This window comes from Amblyomma maculatum, chromosome 10, assembly GCF_055883805.1.
Source record: "Amblyomma maculatum isolate TAMU_Amacu chromosome 10, ASM5588380v1, whole genome shotgun sequence".
In the NCBI taxonomy this organism is placed as follows: domain Eukaryota; kingdom Metazoa; phylum Arthropoda; class Arachnida; order Ixodida; family Ixodidae; genus Amblyomma; species Amblyomma maculatum.
In genome coordinates this window covers 116657509-116679529 of record NC_139353.1, presented here as the reverse complement: position 1 = coordinate 116679529, position 22021 = coordinate 116657509, and the positions used below count along the sequence as shown (strand labels likewise).

Genomic DNA, 22021 nt, shown 5'->3' with positions numbered 1-22021 from the left:
AGGCACTGATAATGGGAATGGGTTTTCACGTGCCCGCCATGGCGTGCAGAGCCCATATATCTTTCCTCCTTGCCGCCCCCCGGCGCCGGTCCTCCGGTGCCCACCGCCGCCTCGCTTGCCTGGTTTCGGGAATCTTAGTCCGTCTTCGCTTGGCAAGATGCACGTTATACACAAACACACAAAAGCCGACCATTCGTTCTGTCGGCGCTTGGGACAACACACAGCGCGTACGACACCCCCATCACCACTGTGATGCATGACTTCTAGGAATGCAGCACACTTCAACACAGGCCGTGCGGCACTCAAACAGGGTAGATGTCTCGTGACTCCATATATAGCGCACCATGGTACCCCAAACAAGGCGGACACACAAAACAAAAATAACAGAAAAAGACAACAGAGGGGCGTTCGTTCTCCTTTTCGCCTCCTACCCTCCACAACGGAACTGTCGTCACCAACCTTCTCTCTAGTGCTGACCGTTACAGTTCCAGCTGCGTCTAAGTTCTCATTTCTGTTGTCACCCTCCCCGCTTAGTGCGGTTACCTCTACTGACGCTAACGTTGCATTTTCTAACCGCTGCGGATATGTATCATCTTCAAAGATCTCATCAAGCCTGGGTGCAGCGTGCCCGCCACAACAGAGATACTTGCAGTGTCAAGCATGTCTGCGTCCGTGTCTTTCATATCGTCCTTTTTTAAAGCGCTGTGGCCAACCAGTCAGGCCCGCTTCCATGCATTTCTCAACGTATAATCATCCATTTGAGCGCAGCGAAAAGCCTCACGTCCAAAAGAATTGTGCGGCTCACTGGCCGTAGTAATGGCCGCGGTCGCCGGTTCGACTCTGCAGAATTCATCATTACTGCTGCCCGCTAGAGTAGTCTGATGAACTCTCACTGTGGTTTTTCTCAGCAACTGTGCGTGCGTGTCCGGACTGATAAGTGCATCTATCCATGGGGCTAACCACTCTGTGAAAGCGCAGAGGACTCCTGCGCCAGCTATGGCTGCACTGACGTCTTTACGGGTATCCAAAAGCTTCAAAGGCGCATGTATCAATTCTGCCATCACCTGCTCTCTAAACGCTCCGCGGAACTTTATGATTGAACCGGCACGCGATTCATGGCCTCCCAAAATTGACCTTCTGATGACACTGACCTTTGCTCCTGAATCAAAGTGCCCTATGAATTTGGCCTTTTCGCAAGTCGCCTATGCTCGGCTGGTGACAATCTGAGCCCTTTCAGAACAGCCTCCTTGAGCGCTGTGTATTCTCTGCGCTTCTCCGCCGAGAGCCGAATGAGCACTCTCCTAGCCTTTTCGTTCAGTCTGGGGAACAACAAGCTTGCTCTCTATTCGTTTGGATGCTTCAAGCGTCCAGGACTGCCTCGATATCATCAAGTCAGGCCAGGGCAAGCGCTTATTCCGCTGGCATTCCAAAAGCACTCTCTTTAGCATGTTTGTGCATTTTAGTCTCGTGTCGTCCTCCGCACTCAGAAGACACACCAACACGGTACCGGCACTGCCGTTGTTGAGCCGTCTAGCGTGCTCTAATTCCCTTTCTGGCCTGCCCATTTCTCTCTCCGCAATTTTGAGTTTCATCTGCAACTATGATATCTGGTCAGTGACGGCAAGTGCTCACCCTTCCCTCACGCTCCCAGCCCCTCTCGCCGTCAGCTCCATCTGTATGTCCCCTTCCTCGCTCAAGGTCTCTATTTCGCCATCGCGACTCCACAAATTATACATCATGGCTGCAATAGTGCCCTCGAAATAGGAGCCAACTAGACTCCCATCTCCCCAGATTTGCGCTGCAGAGGAAGACTGCCAATTCGTCGATGCTCCAGGTGTACGCTCAGCTGTGGGTCCATATCGTCCGTCTAGTTCCCGGTCGGTTGCGATTAATGTCAGAGGTCCTGTCGGCTGAGCCAAACAAGCAGGTCCCTTGGTGCGCCCGCTCTCTGGCATTTTCCAACGAAGCGCAACCAGGCCTGGCATTTGCAGATTATTATGAATTTATTTGACAATTGCACACATTTTTAACACTCAGAGCGCGGCCTCTATAAACGATACTCAGTTCAGTCTCTCGTCGTCTTTAGCTCGTCTCCCCCGTACAGCGTGCCCCTCCGACCCATCTTTCCCTTCCAGAGTCCTCCTCGCCTGTTACATCGCTTCTTTGCGTAGTTCCAAGGTTGCAACCCCTCGGAGATTTGAACAGTTTCCAGAAGCCGGCAACCGTTGCAGGCAACCGCTCTCAGCCGCGGACAGCTGCCAGTTCGGATGATACGGGCAGTGCGCCTTGAGGGAGCCCATATATTTTCCTCCTTGCCGCCCTCCCGGCCCCGGTCCTCCGCTCCCCGCCGCCACATCGCTGGTCTGATTTCGGGAATCGTTAGTCCGTCAACGGTTGACTGCATGCATGGCATACACAAACAAACAAAAGCCGACATCTCTGCCGGTGCTTGGGGCAACACACAGTGCGTACGACAGTGCAGGTTAGGCACTTTTAATGTCGATATGGCGTACTGAAGTTCGCTAATCTGGATGACATTACATTTTCATAGCCACGTTCTCTTCTTCTTTTGGTAAGCGATTTTGTCTTTGAAATATTCTGTGTGAAAACCAGACAAAACAAGGAAATCCCGGCGTGGAGATGCAGTTAGAGCGTTCTGCTGGGATTGGAGGGATAGTACTTCGACTCCCGATAGAGACCGATGTTTTTCGGCAACGTTTCCGGTGAACGGAAGCGAACGTTACTATGAGGCTGGAAATTCTACTCCACTTCAAGGAGGTGTTGGGGTGAAAAGTTTCTTACCGCATTCAAGTCTCTTTTTTTTTTGGAAAGCAAGGTGTCTCAATTATTGCATAAAAGCTTCGTGCACAATATGAATAAAGTTACAACTGTTCACCCTTATGGTACTGTATATTACATATGTCCCGATGTTTTCAATATTTACTCTTTTGCTGATATAAAGCTAGGCAACTGCAGGGCTTTGTTTTTGCGAAATAACGGACAGTGCCTTAATTTTGAGTATACATGGACGTTGTAAATATTTGTTTCATACGCTGTGCTCAAGTTCTCACTTTGTCAAAAGATACCATATGTGCTGTTTCACTCTCGCATTTACTAAGAATCATGATTTGCGTTATTAGAACTGCATGTTGGGAATCTAGGTACGTTTCCTTAACACTCACGTGGAACATCATGCCGCAAACAAATTTCGGTCCAGTATCTAGCTTCTAATATTTCACGCTTCGCATTACGCTCCAATTTAATAATTATTTCCCCTGCTTCTTCGTTCCTGCTTGAATAAATATACATGGACGGCTACCACATACGCACCAGCTATCGAAAAAGTGTACCTGTACTTCCATCGGTGAACCCGAAAGAAAATAATTTTGGCCTTTTTATGGTGGATGAATTCCTCTTGTATGAATTTCCGGGGAAGATCCTGCGCTCATAAGTAATGACTACATGTCTCTGCAGCAGGGCTTGACTAGCACATGTGTTGTGATACAAAGCGCATCTCTTTTTGAGACAAGCTTAAACATTCCGTAGGCGGGACAAACGCTTTCTATAGTCCCTTCATGCCTTTAAGGTTTTAGTGTATTGTTCCATCTTGTATATAATGTCCAAGGGTTTGTAGTATGGTTTAGTATTGAGAAAAGCTCAACGCACACTACTAGAGCAGCGGGCCGATTGCAGAACCGCTATTGCACGCGGTGTAGTTGCTATGTTTACAGCCGTCTGACAGACAAATAACATAAAAATTGTTTTGGAAGAAATTAATTCTTTATATTAGCAATGCCAATTTTGTTTCCTCGGCATACGTGATCACCTTTCATATTATTTGTTTGGTTGATACACAGTAAAAGTTTAATCAGAATAAATTCAAAAGATAGTGGGGTTTAAACATAAAGTGTATTTAGAACAATATACTATGGGCACGAGCCGAGCCAAAGCGCCAATAATGTCCTTAATTGAAGATATTGGCTGAAGCGATTAAAAGGTGTGAGGTGTGACAATCCTTACCCTTCAGTTCTTGAATGAGTTGCCCACTGGATAGTACTCTTCCGTAAGGCCATGACACTTTGTGTTTACCTGCAACAATGGGAACATTAGCTGTTCGTCGGCCCAAAGAAGTTCTTCTGTCCAAAGTAGATAAACTGCACCGTAATGGAACATGCTAAATGAATTTTCAGGCGATACTCTTGGATTAGTCACTATGAAGCATTAGATAAGACATTAGATTAATTTGCTCAAGCATGCTGCCCTGTATCAGTGGATCATTCCTGAAATGTTTTTCATGCATTTTAATGGAGATCAGAGATGTCTGCGTAATATGAAACTCTTGTGCAAGGTGAGCCTGACAGCTCAAACTTGTGCGCTTTTTGAGTGAAGAGCAATTCTTAAACCTGAAAACCGGTTTTTTTATACGTTACTGAAAATAAGCTTGTACACTGTCGGCTATAGAAAAGTTCTTGCTTACAATCCTAAATAAGGTGGAACAATATAATATGCTTCTTTCTATACAGCAGAAACATGCGTCGAGTCTGCCCTGCTATATGTTTCTTTTTGTTATCTCTTATTTGTGAGTGTATTTACTTTTCAACTTGTATATTTAGGCATATGACTTTGAGAGTTTGTGATTTGTATAATGCTTTTCTTTGTGACTGATACATATACATGAAAAACAAAAAAAAATCGCCTAGTTTTTTCTTGGCTGTTGGCGTCTTTTTCAGACACACGTACACACACACACACACACACACACACACACACACACACACACACACACACACACACACACACACACACACACACACACACACACACACACACACACACACACACACACACACACACACACACACACACACACACACACACACACACACACACACACGCACGCACGCACGCACACACACACACACACACACATGTATATATATATATATATATATATATATATATATATATATATATATATATATATATATATATATATATATATATATATATATATACAGATCAATTAAGGGGAAAGAGGGTGCGCGTTATAATACATGAAGGAAAGAAGCCAACAGTCGGCGAGGCCAAGGAAAGCGTAGGGGATGTTACTTTATGTCCTTTTTTTTAATGTAAGTAAACATTAAAAAAAAGGACATAAAGTAACATCCCCTACGCTTTCCTTGGCCTCGCCGACTGTTGGCTTCTTGCCTTCATATATATATTTATATATATATATATATATATATATATATTGGAGTGTGGTAATCTTCATCATTATAGCCACTGACATGCATCGCGTGCTGGCGCTCTCAACAACGCAGAAGTTCGTCGTTGTCTTTGTGATTCGGTACGCCTGACGCTCCGCTGCACATTCATCCTGAGAAGCTGAATCAATCTATCTGCGTTGACTGACTAAACACACCCTTACAATTGGAGGAGGTGCTGGGTGCGTTCCCGTACACCCTGGAAGTAAGAAGCCGCACATTGCCATCTGCTTACACCATGCCGGACGATACTTCCTCGACATCGGCGCCCCTCCCAACCACTGTCCTGTGTTCTGGAGCTTTAAGGCAGCGCGACCCATGCCTCTTCAGTGGCACGGCCGAACAAGACGTCGACGATTGGTCATCGGCATACGAGCGTGTCAGTAGTTACAACTGATGGGACGACACTATCAAACTAAGTAACGTAATATTTTACCTTACTGACGTGGCGAACATCTGGTTTCGCAACCATGAGGCAGATCTGCCATCTCGGTGCGCATTTAGGAAGAATTTCAAGGAAGTGTTAGGCCACCCTGCAGTTCGCAAGCTCCGAGCAGAGCAACGCTTGCGCGAGCGCACTCAGCAGGCCGAAAAATCGTTCACCAGTTATATAGAAGACATCACTGACCTGTGCATGTCCCTATTCCAAGAGTACGGCAAAGTCCTACGAACCCTTGGCGTACCGCAGACAATCGGCCAATCTGCTACTCTTGCGGGCTGCCGGGCCATGTCGCACGCTTTTGCCGCCAACGCCTTCCACCTTCTCGACCTGGCCTCTGGAACTACACCTACAATATGGAGCAGCCCTCACCGAGAACTCCACCCGGTTCCGACTTTGTATGTCGTGACAATCAAACGTATACCACTCGCCGATCATCTTCCCGTCGTCGCCGTTCCCCGTCCCCGCTTTTCCGACGTTCTACCGGCGCTGTTGAGGGAAACTAAGAGTCGCAGTTCCCGGGGCAAGAATTGCGCTTGGTTCTAACTCCTCAAGTCCTCCGCATTCTCCCGCTAACGTAATACAAATGTTTGTCGACGGCGTCGCAGTGCTCGCTCTTGTCGACACGGGCGCTGCCGTATCCGTCATCAGTGAAGCTCCTTGCCATCGTCTTGGTAAGGTGACAACCGCGCTTTCTGACTTTTCACTTCGCACCGCCTCATCACAGCGTATTCATCCTTTAGCGGCGTGTACGGCCCGTGTTCTCATCGAAGACGTCTTATACACTATCGAATTTATTGTACTGTCTCACTGCTCACACGACATATTCCTGGGCTACGATTTTCTTACCATTCATCGTGCCGTTATTGACTGCGCCTGGGTGAAAGTTTCCTTTTTACCTCTTTGTGGTACCGTCTTGTGTGACGTCCCTACCCGGTCTGCAAAACACCTTGTCGCCAATGACACAGACATTCCTCTATTTTCTGCTGCCCTCGTTCCTCTCTCCTGTGAAAGCATTACTACTTCGACTGTCTTCTTTGCACCTTCCGACGCCGCTTCACGCTATCCCTGCCTCCTGCTTCCATTTTCTGTTCTCAAGTTCGAAGATGGCCTTAGTGCAATGTACGTCTCAAATCCATTTTCGTGCCAGTCCGTCCTGCTACGCGGCGAGTGTCTCGGTCGTACTGAAGAACTTGATCCCGCGCTGGTAAATACTCTTCCTGCCGCGCCAACTTCATTAGGCGTTGAGGTTCTCAGCTCTTGCGATATAGCAACCGCATCGACACCACCCGATGTTCTTCACCAAGCTATTGACGCAGATCTTCCACCCGCACAACGCCATCAACTCGCTGCTCGTCTACAGAACTTCACTTCTGCCTTCGACCTTCCTCACTCTGCTCTGGGTCGCACGTCTGTCGTTACGCACACAATCGACAGTGGTACAAACGCACCTTTACGACAGCGTCCTTATCGCGTGTCGGCCCTTGAGCGTGAAGTCATTGCTTATAACGTGGACGACATGCTTTGCTGAGGCGTCATACAGCCACCTAACAGTCCATGGGCTTCTCCGGTTGTTTTGGTCAGCAAGAAAGTTGGTTCCATCCAGTTTTGCGTCGATTACCGTAGGCTAAACAAAAGCACGCGAAAAGATGTCCATCCTCTGCGTCGAATCGACGATGCCTTGGACTCTTTACAGGAAGCCGAGTATTTCTTCTCTTTGGGTTTGCGCTCTGGCTACTGGCAGGTACCGATGGCTGATGATGAGCACTCGAAAACTGCCTTTATAACACCGGACGGCTTATAAGAGTTCAACGTTATGTCCTTTGTCCTTTGCAATTCTCCAGCTACTTTCGAGCGCCTGATGAACACCTCTTCGTAGACTCAAGTGACAGACCTGGCTTTGCTATCTGGATGACATCGTAGTTTTTGTATCGACTTTTCTTCTCACCTTTTCCGCCTAAAGCATGCCCTCACGTTTCTCGCCGACGCTGGGCTTCAGTTGAATTTGAAAAATGCCACTTTGCCGCTCGAAAACTCACAATTTTAGCCATGTAGTCTCTAAGGACGGCATTCTTCCCGACCCCTCCAAACTTCGCGTAGTTGCAGAGTTTTCTAAGCCAACCTCCCTGATGCAGCTCCGGAGCTTTATCGGCCTCTGCTCCTACTTTCCACTTTTCCTCTTCAAATTTGTCTCTATCATCGCTCCTCTGACCCAAATCCTTGCCGGCAGCTTCAACCTTTCCGCCTAGACTCCAGCCTGCGATAAAGCATTTGACTCTTTACGCCGCCCTTTGGTTTTGCCTCCCATTCCGCGCCGCTTTGATCCGACTGGGCCTACAGAGATCTACACTGATGCTAGCGGTATTGGGCTTGGTGCCATCCTTACCCTACGTAAGCCTGGTTACAGCGAGTATGTTGTGGCATACGCCAGCCGAACATTGGCGAAAGCAGAATCTAATTATTCATTCACAGAAAGGGAATGTTTGGCCATTATTTGGGCTATCGGAAAATATCGTACCTGTGTGTATGGCCGACTGTTTTAAGTTGTGACCGATCACCACGCTTTGTGCTGGCTTGCTTCTCTGAAAGACCCACCCGGTCACCTTGCTCGCGTGGCTCTCCGTCGCCAGGAGTATGACAGTCGTGTCATTTATCGATCAGGTCTGAAGCATACTGACGCGGATGCTCTTTCCCGCTCGCCATTGCCTAGTGATACCTCGTCTGACCACGTCTGTGCTTACTTTTTGTCGACTGTTGCTACTATCGACATGGCTACCGAGCAGCGGAATGACCCCTGGATCAATGCACTTTTGGATTTTTATCTCAAGTCCTACTCCCCGTCATTCATCCAAAGCGCTCGTCCGGCAAGCCCACCACTTCTCCATTCATGACGGTCTTCTCTATCGCCGCAATTATTTGCTTGATGGAAGGAAGTGGCTTCTAGTCATCCCACGTCATCTCTGTGCCGACATTTGTGCTATCTACCATGGTGACCCACAATGTGCTCACGGTGGCGTATTGAAAACCTACACGCGCCGACGTCTGCGATTTTACTGACGTGGAATGTACCGCTTTGTACGACATTTCGTGTGCGCTTGCGAATCTTGTCAACACTAAAAACTCCTCAGAAGTCCCCTGTTCCGTTGCACCCATTACCCTGTCCTGCTCCTCCGTTTGACAGCGTTGGCATAGATCTCTATGGCCCTCTTCCTACTACTCCCGCTTAAAACCAGTGGAGTATAGTGGCAGTAGACCATTTTCTCGCTACACTGAAACATCACCGTTACCTTCTGTCACCGCAAGAGATGTTGCTTTGTGTCTTCTCAACCACTTGACTCTTCACCACGGGACTCCGAAGGAACTGCTCAGTGAGCGCAGAGGCGTTTTCTTCTCCGACGCTCTCGAGGCCCTACTGAAAACATACCGCATCACTCATCGCACCTCTACTTCTTACCACTCTTAGACGAATATCCTTACAGAACGCTTCAACCGTACTCTGAGTGACATGCTCGCCATGTACGTCAACGACGCTCATTCCAACTGGGACCGGGTTCTTCCCTTCGTAACCTACGCGTACAACACTGCGATTCAGACCACCACTGGATTCTCTCCCTTCTTTCTTCTTTACGGGCGCGAGCAAACCTGCACAATGGACGCGCTTTTTTCCTACCGCCCTGATGTTTCTGAATAGACGCTACTCTCGGACGCCGCCTAGTGGGCAGAAGAATGTTGTCAGCTCGCTCGTTCGCTTACAAAGGAAAACCAGTGGCAACAAAAATACCATCGTGGCACTGGCGAGGCTCCTTCATATGCACCCAACTCCCTGGTGTGGCTCTGGGTTCCTGCCAAAACCGCCGCCCTTTCAAAGAAGCTTCTTGCTTGGTATCACGGTCCATACCAAGTCCTTCAAAAACATTGCCTGTCAACTATGTGGTCGAGCGCGTTACGCCCTCTGCGGACTTACGTCGCCGTGGACGCGAAATAGTTCATATGGACCGAATCAAGCCCTACTACGATCCGTCTGTCCTTTCGGCTCCATGAGTCGCCAGGATGGCTCATTCTCAACCTGGGGAGAAACTGTAGTGTGGTAATCTTCATTGTTATAGCCACTGACATGCGTCGCGTGCTGGCTCTCTCAAGAACTACGAAGTTGGTCGTTGTCTTTTGATTCGGTAAGACTGACGGTACGCTGCAAATCCATCTTCAGCAGCATACACACATATATATTGTTACGAGGCACACTCCATCGTAGCCGCAACAGTTCACCATCAATATCCCACTTGCAGGACAACCAGAGCCTAGCTTCAGCGTCTGCGTTCTTCAGTAGTCCTGCATTTCGTCATCGTCTCCGTGATTGCGTACCGTAGCTATAACCCTACGCGGAAAAAGCATACTCCGGTGCGTCGACTATAAATGTGAGCGCAAAATATAATGTTTTAGACGGGCGACATGCGCGACGTCTGAATGACGGTTTGTAGGAGACTTGGGGTGCACAGGCATACGCCTATAAAGTCGGTAAGTTGACGCAAGACACGGTAAGGGCCCACGTAGCGGGAAGAGTTTCTCGCACATGCCTACACGTCGGTCTGGGAGCCAGAGGAGGACGAGGGAGCCAGGCGGGTAGTGGACGTCAGGATGCTGGAGATTGTAACGGTGTTTATGAGAACGCTGAGAGCACCAAACTGGTCTCGAGCAATATGACGGGTGGCATCAGCGCGGGCGATGCAATCAGAAGCGTAATTGCTGGATGAATCACCAAGAGGCAGTAAGGTGTCGAAGGGAAGTAGAGGGTCGCGGCCGAAGATTTGATAAAAGAGAGAGTATCCGGCGGTATCATGCCGTGAAGAGTTATCGGCGAATGTTATGAAGGGTAAAGAGACGTCCCAGTCATGGTGATGGCCAGAAACATACATTGACATCATGTCGGTCAGTGTGCGATTAAAGCGCTCAGTAAGGCCATTCGTTTGTGGATCATAGGCCGCTGTGAAGATGTGGCACGTAGCGTACGAGTGGAGAAGATCATGAACAATTTGAGAAAGCAGGCAGCAACCGCGATCGGTGAGCAGTTTACGAGGAGCACCACGAAGCCAAATCGCGTCATGCAAAAGAGCGTCTGCAACGCCAGAGGCACAGCTGGTAAAATAGGTTTGGTGATGGCAAACTGGGTGGAGTAATCGGTCGCAACGGCAATACATTTGTTCCCTGAAGTTCACGTGGGAAATGGCCCAAGCAGGTAGAGACCAACTTGAGAAAAGGGCTCACTCGGAAGTGCGAGTGGTTGGAGGGGCCCACTAGGGTGAGGGGTTGGTGTCTTCCTGCCCTGGCACAGCCCACAGGCGGCGACGTAACGACGAACATAGCGGTTAAGTTCAGGCCAGTATAATCGCCGTCGAACATTGTCGTATGTGCATGACACTCCCAGGTGTCCTTCTGTAGGAGGATCATGAAGGTGCGCAAGAACAGCAGAACGCAGATGTGTTGTGACCACGAACAAAATGTCTGCACCATCTGGGCGCATATTGAATCTGTATAATGTGCCGGTAAGTAGCACAAACTTACTGATGGACGGATCGCAGCTGTTGTTGCGCAGGTGATCAATAATGGCGCGCAGGGAAGGAACACGGCTCTGTTCGACGCCGATGTGGAGAACGTCAAAGATGGAGAAAACGCAGTCATCAGCAGTGTTGTCACGAAGTTCAGGGGTGTGAACGGGGTGGCGGGACAAGTATTCCGCGCCTTGATGTAGGCGGCCTGAATTGTACCTACAGTAAACATGTATTTTTGCGTTCGCAAGGCCCAGCGATCTAAGTGGCCGGTAGGGTCCTTACGTGAGGACAGCCAACACAATGCATGATAGTCCGTCACAACGCTGAAGGGTCGTCCAAACAAATAAGGGCGGAATTCGGTCAATGCCGGAAAACGTGCGAGGCATTCGCGCTCCGTAATGGAATAATTGCGCTCGGACTGAGATAGGAGGCCGCTGATATAGGCAATCACACGAGAGTGGCCGTGCTTGTACTGGGCAAGGATGGCGCCAATACCTTGTCGTCTAGCATCGTTGCGCAGTTCTGTAAGTGCAGACGGGTCGAAGTGCGCTGGGACAAGAGTGGTGAGGGCGAAAATGGGCGTTGTAGAGGCCTGAGCCTGCTCAGGGCTCCACAAAAAATGCATGTTTCTCTGCAGAAGGGAGGCAAGGGGACGTGCTAGGTCAGCAAAGTTCCCAATGAAGAGACCGAAGAGCAGAGCCGGAGAAAACTTCGCACATCCCTTGTATCACATGGTGTAGGGAACTCGCGGACTTCACAAACTTTAGCAGGGTCGGACTACACATCATTTGCGTCAACCAAATGCCCCAGGATTTTGATCTGGCGGCGGCCGAAGCTGCATTTTTGTTTGCATTGAGTTAAAGACCGGCGCGGCGGAAGATGGCCAGTATCGTAGAAACCCGTTGAAGGTGACTTATGAACTTGGGAGAAAAAACGAAAACGTTATGTGAGTAGCATAAGCAAGTTGTCGACTTGAAACCAAGGAGAAATGCGTCCACCATTCAGTTCTAAGGCCGCAGGAGCGTTACAGAGGCCAAATAGCATGACCTTGAATTGGTGTAATCCGTCAGGGGTGAAAAATGCGATATGCTCTCGATCCCGTTCGTCAGCAGCTATTTGCTAGTAGCCGGAACGTCGATCGAAGAAAAGTAGCTGGCACCATGCAAGCAGTCGAGGGCGTCTTCGATTCTCGGCAGCAGATAAACGTCTTTTCAGTTATCTGATTGAGAGGGCTGTAGTCGACACAGAATATCCAAGTTTAATATTTCTTTTTGACTAAAACGACAGGGGACGCTCAGGGACTGCAGGAAGGCTCTATAATATTGTTTATCAGCGTCTTGTCAGCGTACTTCTGTATCACGTGACTCTCAGCAAGGGAGACTCGATAAGGCCTTCGGTGAATGGGGCTGGCATCACCAGTACTGATGCGATGGGTAACGACAGATGTCTGGCCCTAAAGTCGGTCAGCAAAATGAATTGTGCCCCGGTACGAAAACAAAAGGTCGGAGAGAGCACTGGCTTGCTCAGGTGTCAAATCGTTTGCTATCATGGGAGTAAAAAGGTTGAATGAGAAGCTGATACCGGGGGGCTCAGACAGAGGGACAGGCTTGTGGGCAGAAAGTTCGCAGTCAGCCAACGAAAACAAGCCAGCGAGTTGCAATGCCATAGGGCAAAAATTGGATGGACCGGCTGAAGTTAAGGACGGGAAGATAGGTTGTGTTATCAGTGACGGTCACGACAGTATGAGGAGGATGAAGGTATGGTGAAGACCAACATCGGTGATTGGACAAGTGACGTATGAACCATCAGGAACAGCAGAAAACGGGGCCAAGTGACCATACATGGCAGCTTCGGGCTGTAGGCGTACAAACTTGATGGAGCGGAAGTGCGGCTTGATATCTGTGTTGTCGGAGTAGAAAGGCAGGTCTAAGCGAAGGAGGCCATTTGAACAACTAAAAAGAAAAAGCTGAGGATCACATTGTGAGGGCAGCGGTCGATTACAGTGAAGAGTCCAGGGGCAGTTCGACCACAAATTCTCACACGTGCAGTGCACAGGCCCACGTCGGGGGCGACGCCTCCATCGGCGATATGAACGGATGAAGTAGAGGCGGGTGTGACACATTTTTTGAGTCGGCGGCAAAACGAAGAGCTGAGAATGGAAATTTGGGAACTAATGTCAGTGAGGGCGGTAACAGGGACATCATCTACACAGATATCTAGCCGATTGCAGTGAAGAGCGAGGGTCTGCAGAGGATTTTCGGGCCGGGCTTAGATCTCTATGTCAAAATTACCAATTATTCATTTATTCTTGAATACAATAAACATCCGTTTAAGATAAGAAAACTGCGCTTCAATGAAATCGGAATTTGTTTTCTTCAAAGTTAAATTCGCCTCAATACCTTGCAGTTAATATGACTCAGTATAGAGCATATAGAGTACACAATTAAAAATTTGAGAAGTTGCTCTTTGTACAAAACTATTGTTATAGTTAAATAAGTAACTATAATTTTACGTTATATTCAAAACATTCGCACTTGCGCCTCATTGGAGAAGGCAAATTTCCGAATACCAAAAAACTCAAATAAACTGGAGAGCAGCCAGCAGGGGTCGTCTTCTGCTATTGCTGCGGATTTGTTAGCGCTTAATATCATTCACTGTGTATCGCGAAGAAAACAATTGTTTCAGCATTTTTTCTGAAATGCAATACTTAATAGCGGGCTACATCAAGAGACATAACTTTGCTAAAATCTTCGCGCTACTAACTATCCGCGCTGAACAATACCTGATATGATAATCTAAACAACGGCTTTAATATACACGGCTGCTTCACAACAACTATTAAGGTTAGAGGCACTTGTCGTGGACGCATAAGTAGTATAATGTTAATGTTGTTGTTTGCATTTACTACAACATGACTGCCTTTGTGAATGGTAAAGTGCTGTGCAGGATCCTAAAAAGGCTTGATTTGTTGGAAAGCAGTACAAAAAAGCTGCTCGCGGTTTCCGTTTATAAGCGTCCCTGTGCATTTTGAACACTAAGTAAAGTAAAGCTATTCAGCTTATACATTTATAGAAGGGTAAGCAAAATTTATACACTAGCTGTCTCTGTAGTCATTTTGATAACTTTAAGTTCGATATGCAACTTTACATTATGGAAGCAACCCAGCTTGTGAACTGAACCGAATAGGTTAGTGCACATCTTTTCTTGCAATAGTTAATGACACTTTTGGCCTTGCCAACATAGGGTATGAAGTATCTTCTCAACTCTCCCACAGAACATGCAGCGGACACTTCGATGGAATTGACCGGAGGGGAGAGAATGAAAATGACGCGCACGCGTTATCTCCTATGCACATCCGCCTCCCTCGTACGTTCCCTGCTCTTCACGGCCGACCATGGGTTCAGAAAAGTTGAGAACACACAGCAAACATCACATACTAATCAGGACTGGGAATTCTTTGGAGCCACAGCTGCCAAGATATCCGCAATCTGTTTTTAAAGTGAAAGCTTTACTGATATAATTGGAGCCAGCAAACAAGTCTCCGAGAAACCATCATGAAACAACCGCTCCATCGAGCCGCCATACTGCCGAGCCTCCGCCATGCGTCGAACCATGTGACTCGCTATGTCATAGGGCACGTGACACGCCACGGCTGTGCGGATGGAGACAATGCAAAGTGCCGAGCCGGCGGTTTCTAGCTAGTATTTACCCATGGATAGCCAGCAGTCCGTTGAGACAGTCGATCAGCTGCGCTGGGTCGAGTTTGGCGCTCCAAAAAAGTTGTTGGCCATGCAGGTATATGGAAAACGATACTGGAACACAAGCGCACCACACTTGCTGCTGAGGCATCCAAAAACGGGAGCAGAGGCTGGTCACCATACAGCAAAAGATGCGGAGAGGAGGCGGAGAATAGCTGCAGATGTAGCCATACATAACACTCGGAGAATTCCAAAAAGACAATGACTTCCACTAAAGGATGAAGAATTTTGATACGGACTTGTATCACCCGTTCATAAAAAAATGTTAATAACGATGCGCCACTATTGGTGCGAAGACTCCCAGACACCCTTGAAGTATGTGGGGATAGGTGTCCCGGTCTCAAAGGAGCTGCCCTCGACTTGCGTTGCAAGCTCAGCCGGCAGTCAGCTATCTGTAGTGACAGAAAGGGATGGCCGTTTGGTGCCCGGTTTTGGCCAGGTGAAGTCAGAGTGCGGGTCTGATTTAGAATTAACAACCAAAACAAACTTAATACAAAGCAAAAGATGATAAAGAGGAATTCACACCCAATCCATAGACAAGAGGTTAACAGAAAGGCAATGAAAAGCACGCAGCTAAAGAGGCTTTCAATAAACGCAGAGGCTTTACAGCCCTGAATAATTCGCAAGATAGTCAACAAAAACCAAACAGTTCACTGTGAACTATGGCAGACCGACGTAGGAAGAGTCACGATTTGGCCGCTATGTGACAAGCGCCGCTTCCTCGCAGATCAGCGGGCTTCCGGAACAGCGGGTTGACACCGGGAGCCAAGCAGTAGCATTGCAACACTTGCTCTAACTCTGGCTGGCTTATCAAACGATACGAGCGCACTAATAGGCGTCTTGCGCAGCCCAGGGGGCGCCACAAAAACTGTGCTAAAAAGCGCCCCCTAGGCGTCTGCTGGGTAGTACAAATCGCCGGTGCCGGCATTCGAATACATATAGTCAGTATATAACAACCGCATTAATTTGTATTATGTATAAATTACAACGAATTTAAGGCGCTTAAAACTCTTTTAGGGCGGTCGCAACATGAAAAGGCAATAAATAATCCAACTTCAGGCCTCTTAGGACTTGCAGCAATCGGGGGCAAAGTCTCGGCGCGCTGCCAGTCAATATAGCCAGGCGAGTGTCGCGCGAATTCATGGAGCTCTACGAAAGTTTCACACGCAACTGAGCAGAAGCAAGTGAATACACGAACCCCCAACACTAAAAGGCTGCCTAAACAACCCCTCTGTAGCACAAACAGTCCTTCCGATGGGCACCTCGAGCCGTACGTGCATGGGCCACCGGGGTTTTCGTTCAGTGCATGCATGTGAGCTAGTAAATTGATCCTAAGCTGATGTTTGCTTCTTAGGCACCATTAAGCTAATAAGTTACGCTCGTCATGTTTGGAAATACAAAGTCCACGTACTGGAAAGTCGCACGGAAAGCTGAAGCTGGAACTGTGGCAACGTTCGAATTACATCGTGGAAGTCCCTTAGGTATTCGTCGTTAGGTGCAGATATCAATGAAGGCACGCTTACCTCGTTCCACTGCTGCAAAACTGTAATTTGCCTTTAACTTACTTGCATGCGTTTGTGATAGGTATGACAAATAACCCTACATGTACAAACAGCGGGTGCAACGAGACGATAGGCCACATTCTTTGTGAGTGCCCCATATACAATGAAGAAAGACAATGTCTATGCATGCGCTGCAGCGTCTAGATTGACGCCCGCTGACTGAGATTAAAACTCTAGGTCCCTAGCCACGGCGATCACCTGCCGTGAAGGCCCCCCACGCACAGCTCCGCTTTATAAAAAACAGAAGTCTGATAGAAAAGCTATGATTTTGCTGTTATGTTACCTGATATGACTGCGACATGATGTGATATGACATGTGTGTCATGTGACTGTACTGACTTCACCGATCGCTCTCTTACAACTTTTATATCCACTCATCTCTTTCCCCCAGTGCAGGATAGCAAACCGGTTTCTTTTACCAGTTAACCTCTGCTTTTCCTCCTCGTCTTCCTACTAATTGCAAATCTCGATCCAAAGCTTCTGTCTTTTGGCGCTGTGGGGACTTTGCATATTAGAAGCGCACTGTGAGATCAAAAACGCGCGTTGGATGACTAAAATGCAATTGTCGGCGGCTTGGTAATTATGAATATGTGCCAAATGACATCTATTGCTCTTTTCTCTTGAAAGGGAATGGCTGATTTCATTCAGATAGCAGATGTTTTAAACAAACTCTCCTTTGTCATCGTCCTCACCTTTCGTCGCTTGACGTACGGACGTGCAGTTATTACTTACGCAGCTGCCGAAAACAGTAGCATAACGGACGGTTTCTTTCGCGATCACAAATAAACACGCGTACATAGCTGGCTGTACTCTGTATATTTCAGCTCTAAGCCGGCGGAGCGGCGAGCTTGAGATCGGCGTTTGTCTTGAGCCAGTACATGCATGCGCCTGACCGCCCGTACCAATAGCACCGTAGCACCGTTTCGGACGCCTTGAAAGGCGTATAATTAAACAATGAAATTGTAACTTCTCTGTGGCATCCTGCAACGTAAGCGGAAATAGCGGTGGTGACGATGTTTTGGGGATGGATGGTACGCGGCGAGATCAATACCGCATGCTTTGAACATTTCGCTGGAAGGCAGCAGCAGCGCTTTCTTTTTTTTTTGTAATGTGAGTCTACTGTAACTTCACAATAAAGTATATGATACATGACGACACTTTCCGCGCTCAGGAAGGGACAGAAAGAAGCACGAAGAGAGGTAGAAAGCCTGCGAGATACGCGCTGCAGCATAGGCAGAGCGGCCGTCGTACTACCCAGTCAGGCTTTTCTTGGCTGCCACGAGGCGGCACCACCCTATAAGGCCGGCACGTGCATACACGTAGCGTTCGCTTTTTTAGCGTCCTCTCATCCTACCGCACAGCCGCACGTCGTCACTGATTACGCGATGTCGAATGTCTCGAGACAACCCTCATCTTCTGGTCAGGTGAGTCATCGCACCGCCGAGTGAGGAAGAGGCGAGGGTGATGCCGATGCGCGCAACACTACGGTTTCTCCTCGCGCGGAGAAGGAGACATTTCTTCCACAATCTCGAACGCTCTATGCGACGCCGCGCGCGCGCTTCTTTCACGCTGCGCTGACTCAATAGTTATGTGTGCCGATTTCGTGACAACGTGGCATCGAATACACACGTCCAGATTACCCAAAAGGGAGCCTCAATAAACTTCTACGCGCAACTATCTGACATCTAATTACTGCGTGACGAGCAATGAAAGGATAGTAGATTACCTTTCCAAGCATAAAACAGCGTTTATACTCAACTACAAAACGACAAAAGAAATAGCGCGCTAAACAAGTGATCCACTGCTAACACGACGCATAGGACAAATCAAAACCATGATCAAACAAAGTTTTCTCTTTGCACAACCTGGTATACGGGAGCTAGATCAGAAGAAATATATTTGCTATTTGTGTGAAAGATTTTGAGATCCCCGTACCCAGTATTGTCCTCATACACAGTTTGGTGCGTTGTTCTGATGGAGCTAGGCTTGTGTTTTTGCCCCCGCTGCTGAGACGCCAGATGTACAGGCACCCAGTATTCCGGCGCTTATTGTTACCTTCGGAAGTTCCAATGAGGAGCTTAGCTGATACAAAATAGCGTGCTACCGCATTCAAATGTCATATTGAGATGTCCCTGACTTTACGTACGTGAAAAGCTGACATTTCTGAAAAAATATTCTAGCATTAGGCTACTAATTAGAGGACTGCTCCCTATCAAATGCCACGATAACTACTGCTATACTACGGAGGTTTTGCAATTAAATATGTACCATTCTTTACTCTCCCACAAGTTGGACACACCTTTTGCCCTCAAACGCCAAACCTCCCAGTTACTCCAGTTTCTGGATAATATGAAGGGTACACGGATGTGTGCTTGGTCAGTTCGCTCACAAAAGCGTAGTAAGCACTTAAGAGCAAGCAAAAAACAATACTGTCGAAGTTCGTCGGTTTAATCTTGAAGTTTGTCGCAGCCTGCAAAAAGGGATGCTGCCTGTTCTCAGGGCCTCCCAGAGACGAGTTGAATCCTAATAAGGAGCCATAGGTATAAGCTCTAAGGTCAAGTGCATTTGCTCGGTTCGATAATCACCCGGAGGATGCAGTTCGTGCGTTGAACACAATTTCACAGACTACGATTAACTACGGTTACTGACACTTATCTGTAGTGATGCACTTCAGAGACAGTCTTCACGCAATTGTTCTTTGCCACTAAAGCCCATTTCATCATTTTGACTTATTGCCGTGTATCCTGGAGTAGAATTGAAAATCCTGTATTTTATTCAAGTGTCTTCCAGAACCGGAAATTGCCATTTTGAGTTATTGCTGACTAATACCTTCACCCTCTACTTTAGCGTGGAATGGTCATAATGGAACATGCTAGGAAGACAGAGGTCAGCGTAGATTCCATCCGCGGTGATACAAGGAAGCCAAATAAAAGAAAATTCCTCACGCGGACGCATAGCCACCATGCTGCAATATAGGGTTTTTTATTATTAGAAGACGCTGTGAAGCAATGTTTAGTGGCCGCAGAACACCTGAACACTAGCGCAGAGTGTGCATAATAAAGTTCTCGTAACACCACTGACTGCGCTTGTTCTACAACGAGCTGCTGTGGCTGCAGTTAGAGGCGTCTCCGCAGCCATCCAGTGCTTATTTGCTGCAGCGTGATGTCTTCGATTTCATCGAAAGAATTCAAGCTTCCAGTAGAAAGAGGCGTTTAATTTTGCTCGGGTTTTTGTCTCAAAAGTAACAACGGGTCCTGGACAACATCAAGGCATATAGGCACTTGTCTCTTCCGAAAGACGCCAAGATGGTTCTCAAGTTCAGCCGACGTTCACCACGGAAAGACGTAAATTGTTCGCTGAACTTTTACAGATCTTAAGGAAACACTCAGAAGGTTCAGAGTTTGGAATTGATAGGTGTTTTCGAATGTGCTGACTCTTCTGCGCATACACAGGTTTTCAGCTAGAGCCCTTTTATTAAAAACACCGTTTGTTACTTGAAATAAAGTGCTTTAAGCATTATAATGAGCCTGGACTAAACGGTAATAATAGAGACCTGTTCAGAAGTAATTTGCACAAATTAAAAAAAAATCAAGGACCCTTTATCGCAGCGAGTTAGGGCTAGAGTAAAGGCGTTTTTCAGGAGCCAAGATTCGATGGGCAGCTCGGCGCTGTACACAGAGTCAAAAAACTATCCACGGAAAAATACTTTATGATGCAGTCACATAAGGTGAAGAGTTCGTTGAGGAAGTTGAGGCTGGGGATTCCTCTTGAAAGAATGCAGTAGCTAGACTTTGAGGGAAAATGTACGGTTTCCGAGATAAAGGTTCCTTCCAGAGGACAGAAGGCGGATGAAACAATTTAATTTATTATTAGCAATGCTAATAAATGCCTGTCGGCTCTTTTGGTCGATAATAAAAACTTGTAATATTCCTTTGCCTCAGAATCTTGCTATAATCGATAATGATTGTAGTGACAGTCGTCGTGTCGGCGCTATCCAGAATTGTAGTTCTCATGGTTTTACTATGCGACGTTTGTACCTTATTACTGTACAACACACCGATCCCAAGGTGATCCCACTTCGTTCGCTTTTCTCACCGGTTTCTAGTCTTGGCTGCTGAGGATTGTGAAGAGAGAGGGAAAATTGCAATGGCTTTTCTCGGCTCTGCCAGGATAAACATAGCAAGAGGTACGTTTCCATTGCGCAGTCTGTTGCGGTTTCCCTTGCTCAGTATGTTGCGGTCATGTATGTTTAGCAATGCGAGATATTGGGATACATATCTTTTATTCATTTTGCTTGACGAAGATGAAGACTTCCCTATGATCTATGAAGTAGCAAGCAGGGGTCTCATTTTTGTGTGTACATTATTTCAATTTGGTTAAGTCTCCAAAGCTAAAGTCTCATACATTGAATTGGTCACCGATGTCTAGTTCATTTGGTGCCACAGTCTCGCACACACGTGTCCAAACGGATTGTTCACAAAGCCTGCTTCAAATGTCCGGGTCGCAGATGCACTTTAGAAACTGTAATAGAGCGATCAGTCACACGATGCTGCATTCACATCCTCTTTTGTTGGATCCCATTGAATGAACTCTTCCATAGGCCCCATCTCGGCTGCTATGCGCCGTCTATTACGCTCGGCATTCCGGCATAGCCGTTTGGCAAGCTCTTTCTCTCTTCATATTCTGCTCGACATAACGAAGAAGGGCGTGTACCGTAAATGTAATGTAAAAGGATGGCATGCAAAGGCCGCTAAGGATAATATATTCGATTTTAAAGAAAACCTCAATAATGGCGGCAGAGGGTAAGGTGCGCGGATAGGAGATGTTTGCCGAGGTCATGTGGAGGCATTTGGCACAGATCTGGGTTATTTGCAGAAATGTAAAAGAGGCCTTTACCGTGTTTCGGGCGCACCTGGCCTGTTCGTGATGACGATGGGGATACGCTGTTCACATTCGGAAGTAGAAGCGGTTCTCAGGCAGCCAGCACAAACGTGGCAACCTCACGTAGCTTCGGTTCTGCAGCGTGGGCTAGAGTGTTCAGTTTTAGCGTTCGCTCGTCGTGCGCGGTGTACATGATGACTGAGGGGCATTGTCCTAGCGGAAACAGGTGTTACGTCCAGCATTACCCGGGCGCTTCAGCTAAATATTCTGAGGTGCTTCTCCGAGAGAGGCCGAGTGAACTCGGTGGTGGTGGTAACACAGCACTTTCAGAGCCTCCGGCACGTCACGTGAGATGTCAATCCCCATTCTTCCAGGAACTGAAGTAACCAAAGTTACCCTCCAGATGTCTTAACTGGTGTACTTCTAATCTCTTTAAATGGGCTGGCTTCGCATTTTCAGCGGTCGTTTTCTTTTATGTGGTTATTTATTATATATCCAAGCGGTATGGAATATGTTAGCTAGCCCTGGTATCTGCTATCTGATATATAGAGCTCCTGAACTGGGGCGGCGG

General features: G+C 47.6%; 1 protein-coding gene across 1 annotated transcript in view; it reads right to left on the bottom strand.

The window, feature by feature from the left end:
- Positions 1-2387: 2387 nt before the first annotated feature.
- Positions 2388-22021, bottom strand: part of LOC146177304 (uncharacterized) — a 72224-nt gene continuing 52590 nt past the window's right edge. Inside the window, exons 9-10 of the mRNA XM_084581517.1 lie at positions 4021-4089; positions 2388-2398 (exon numbers count right to left, since the gene is read on the bottom strand). Of these exons, the coding sequence (XP_084437643.1) occupies positions 2388-2398; positions 4021-4089 (80 nt within the window). The remainder of the gene's footprint in view (positions 2399-4020; positions 4090-22021) is intronic.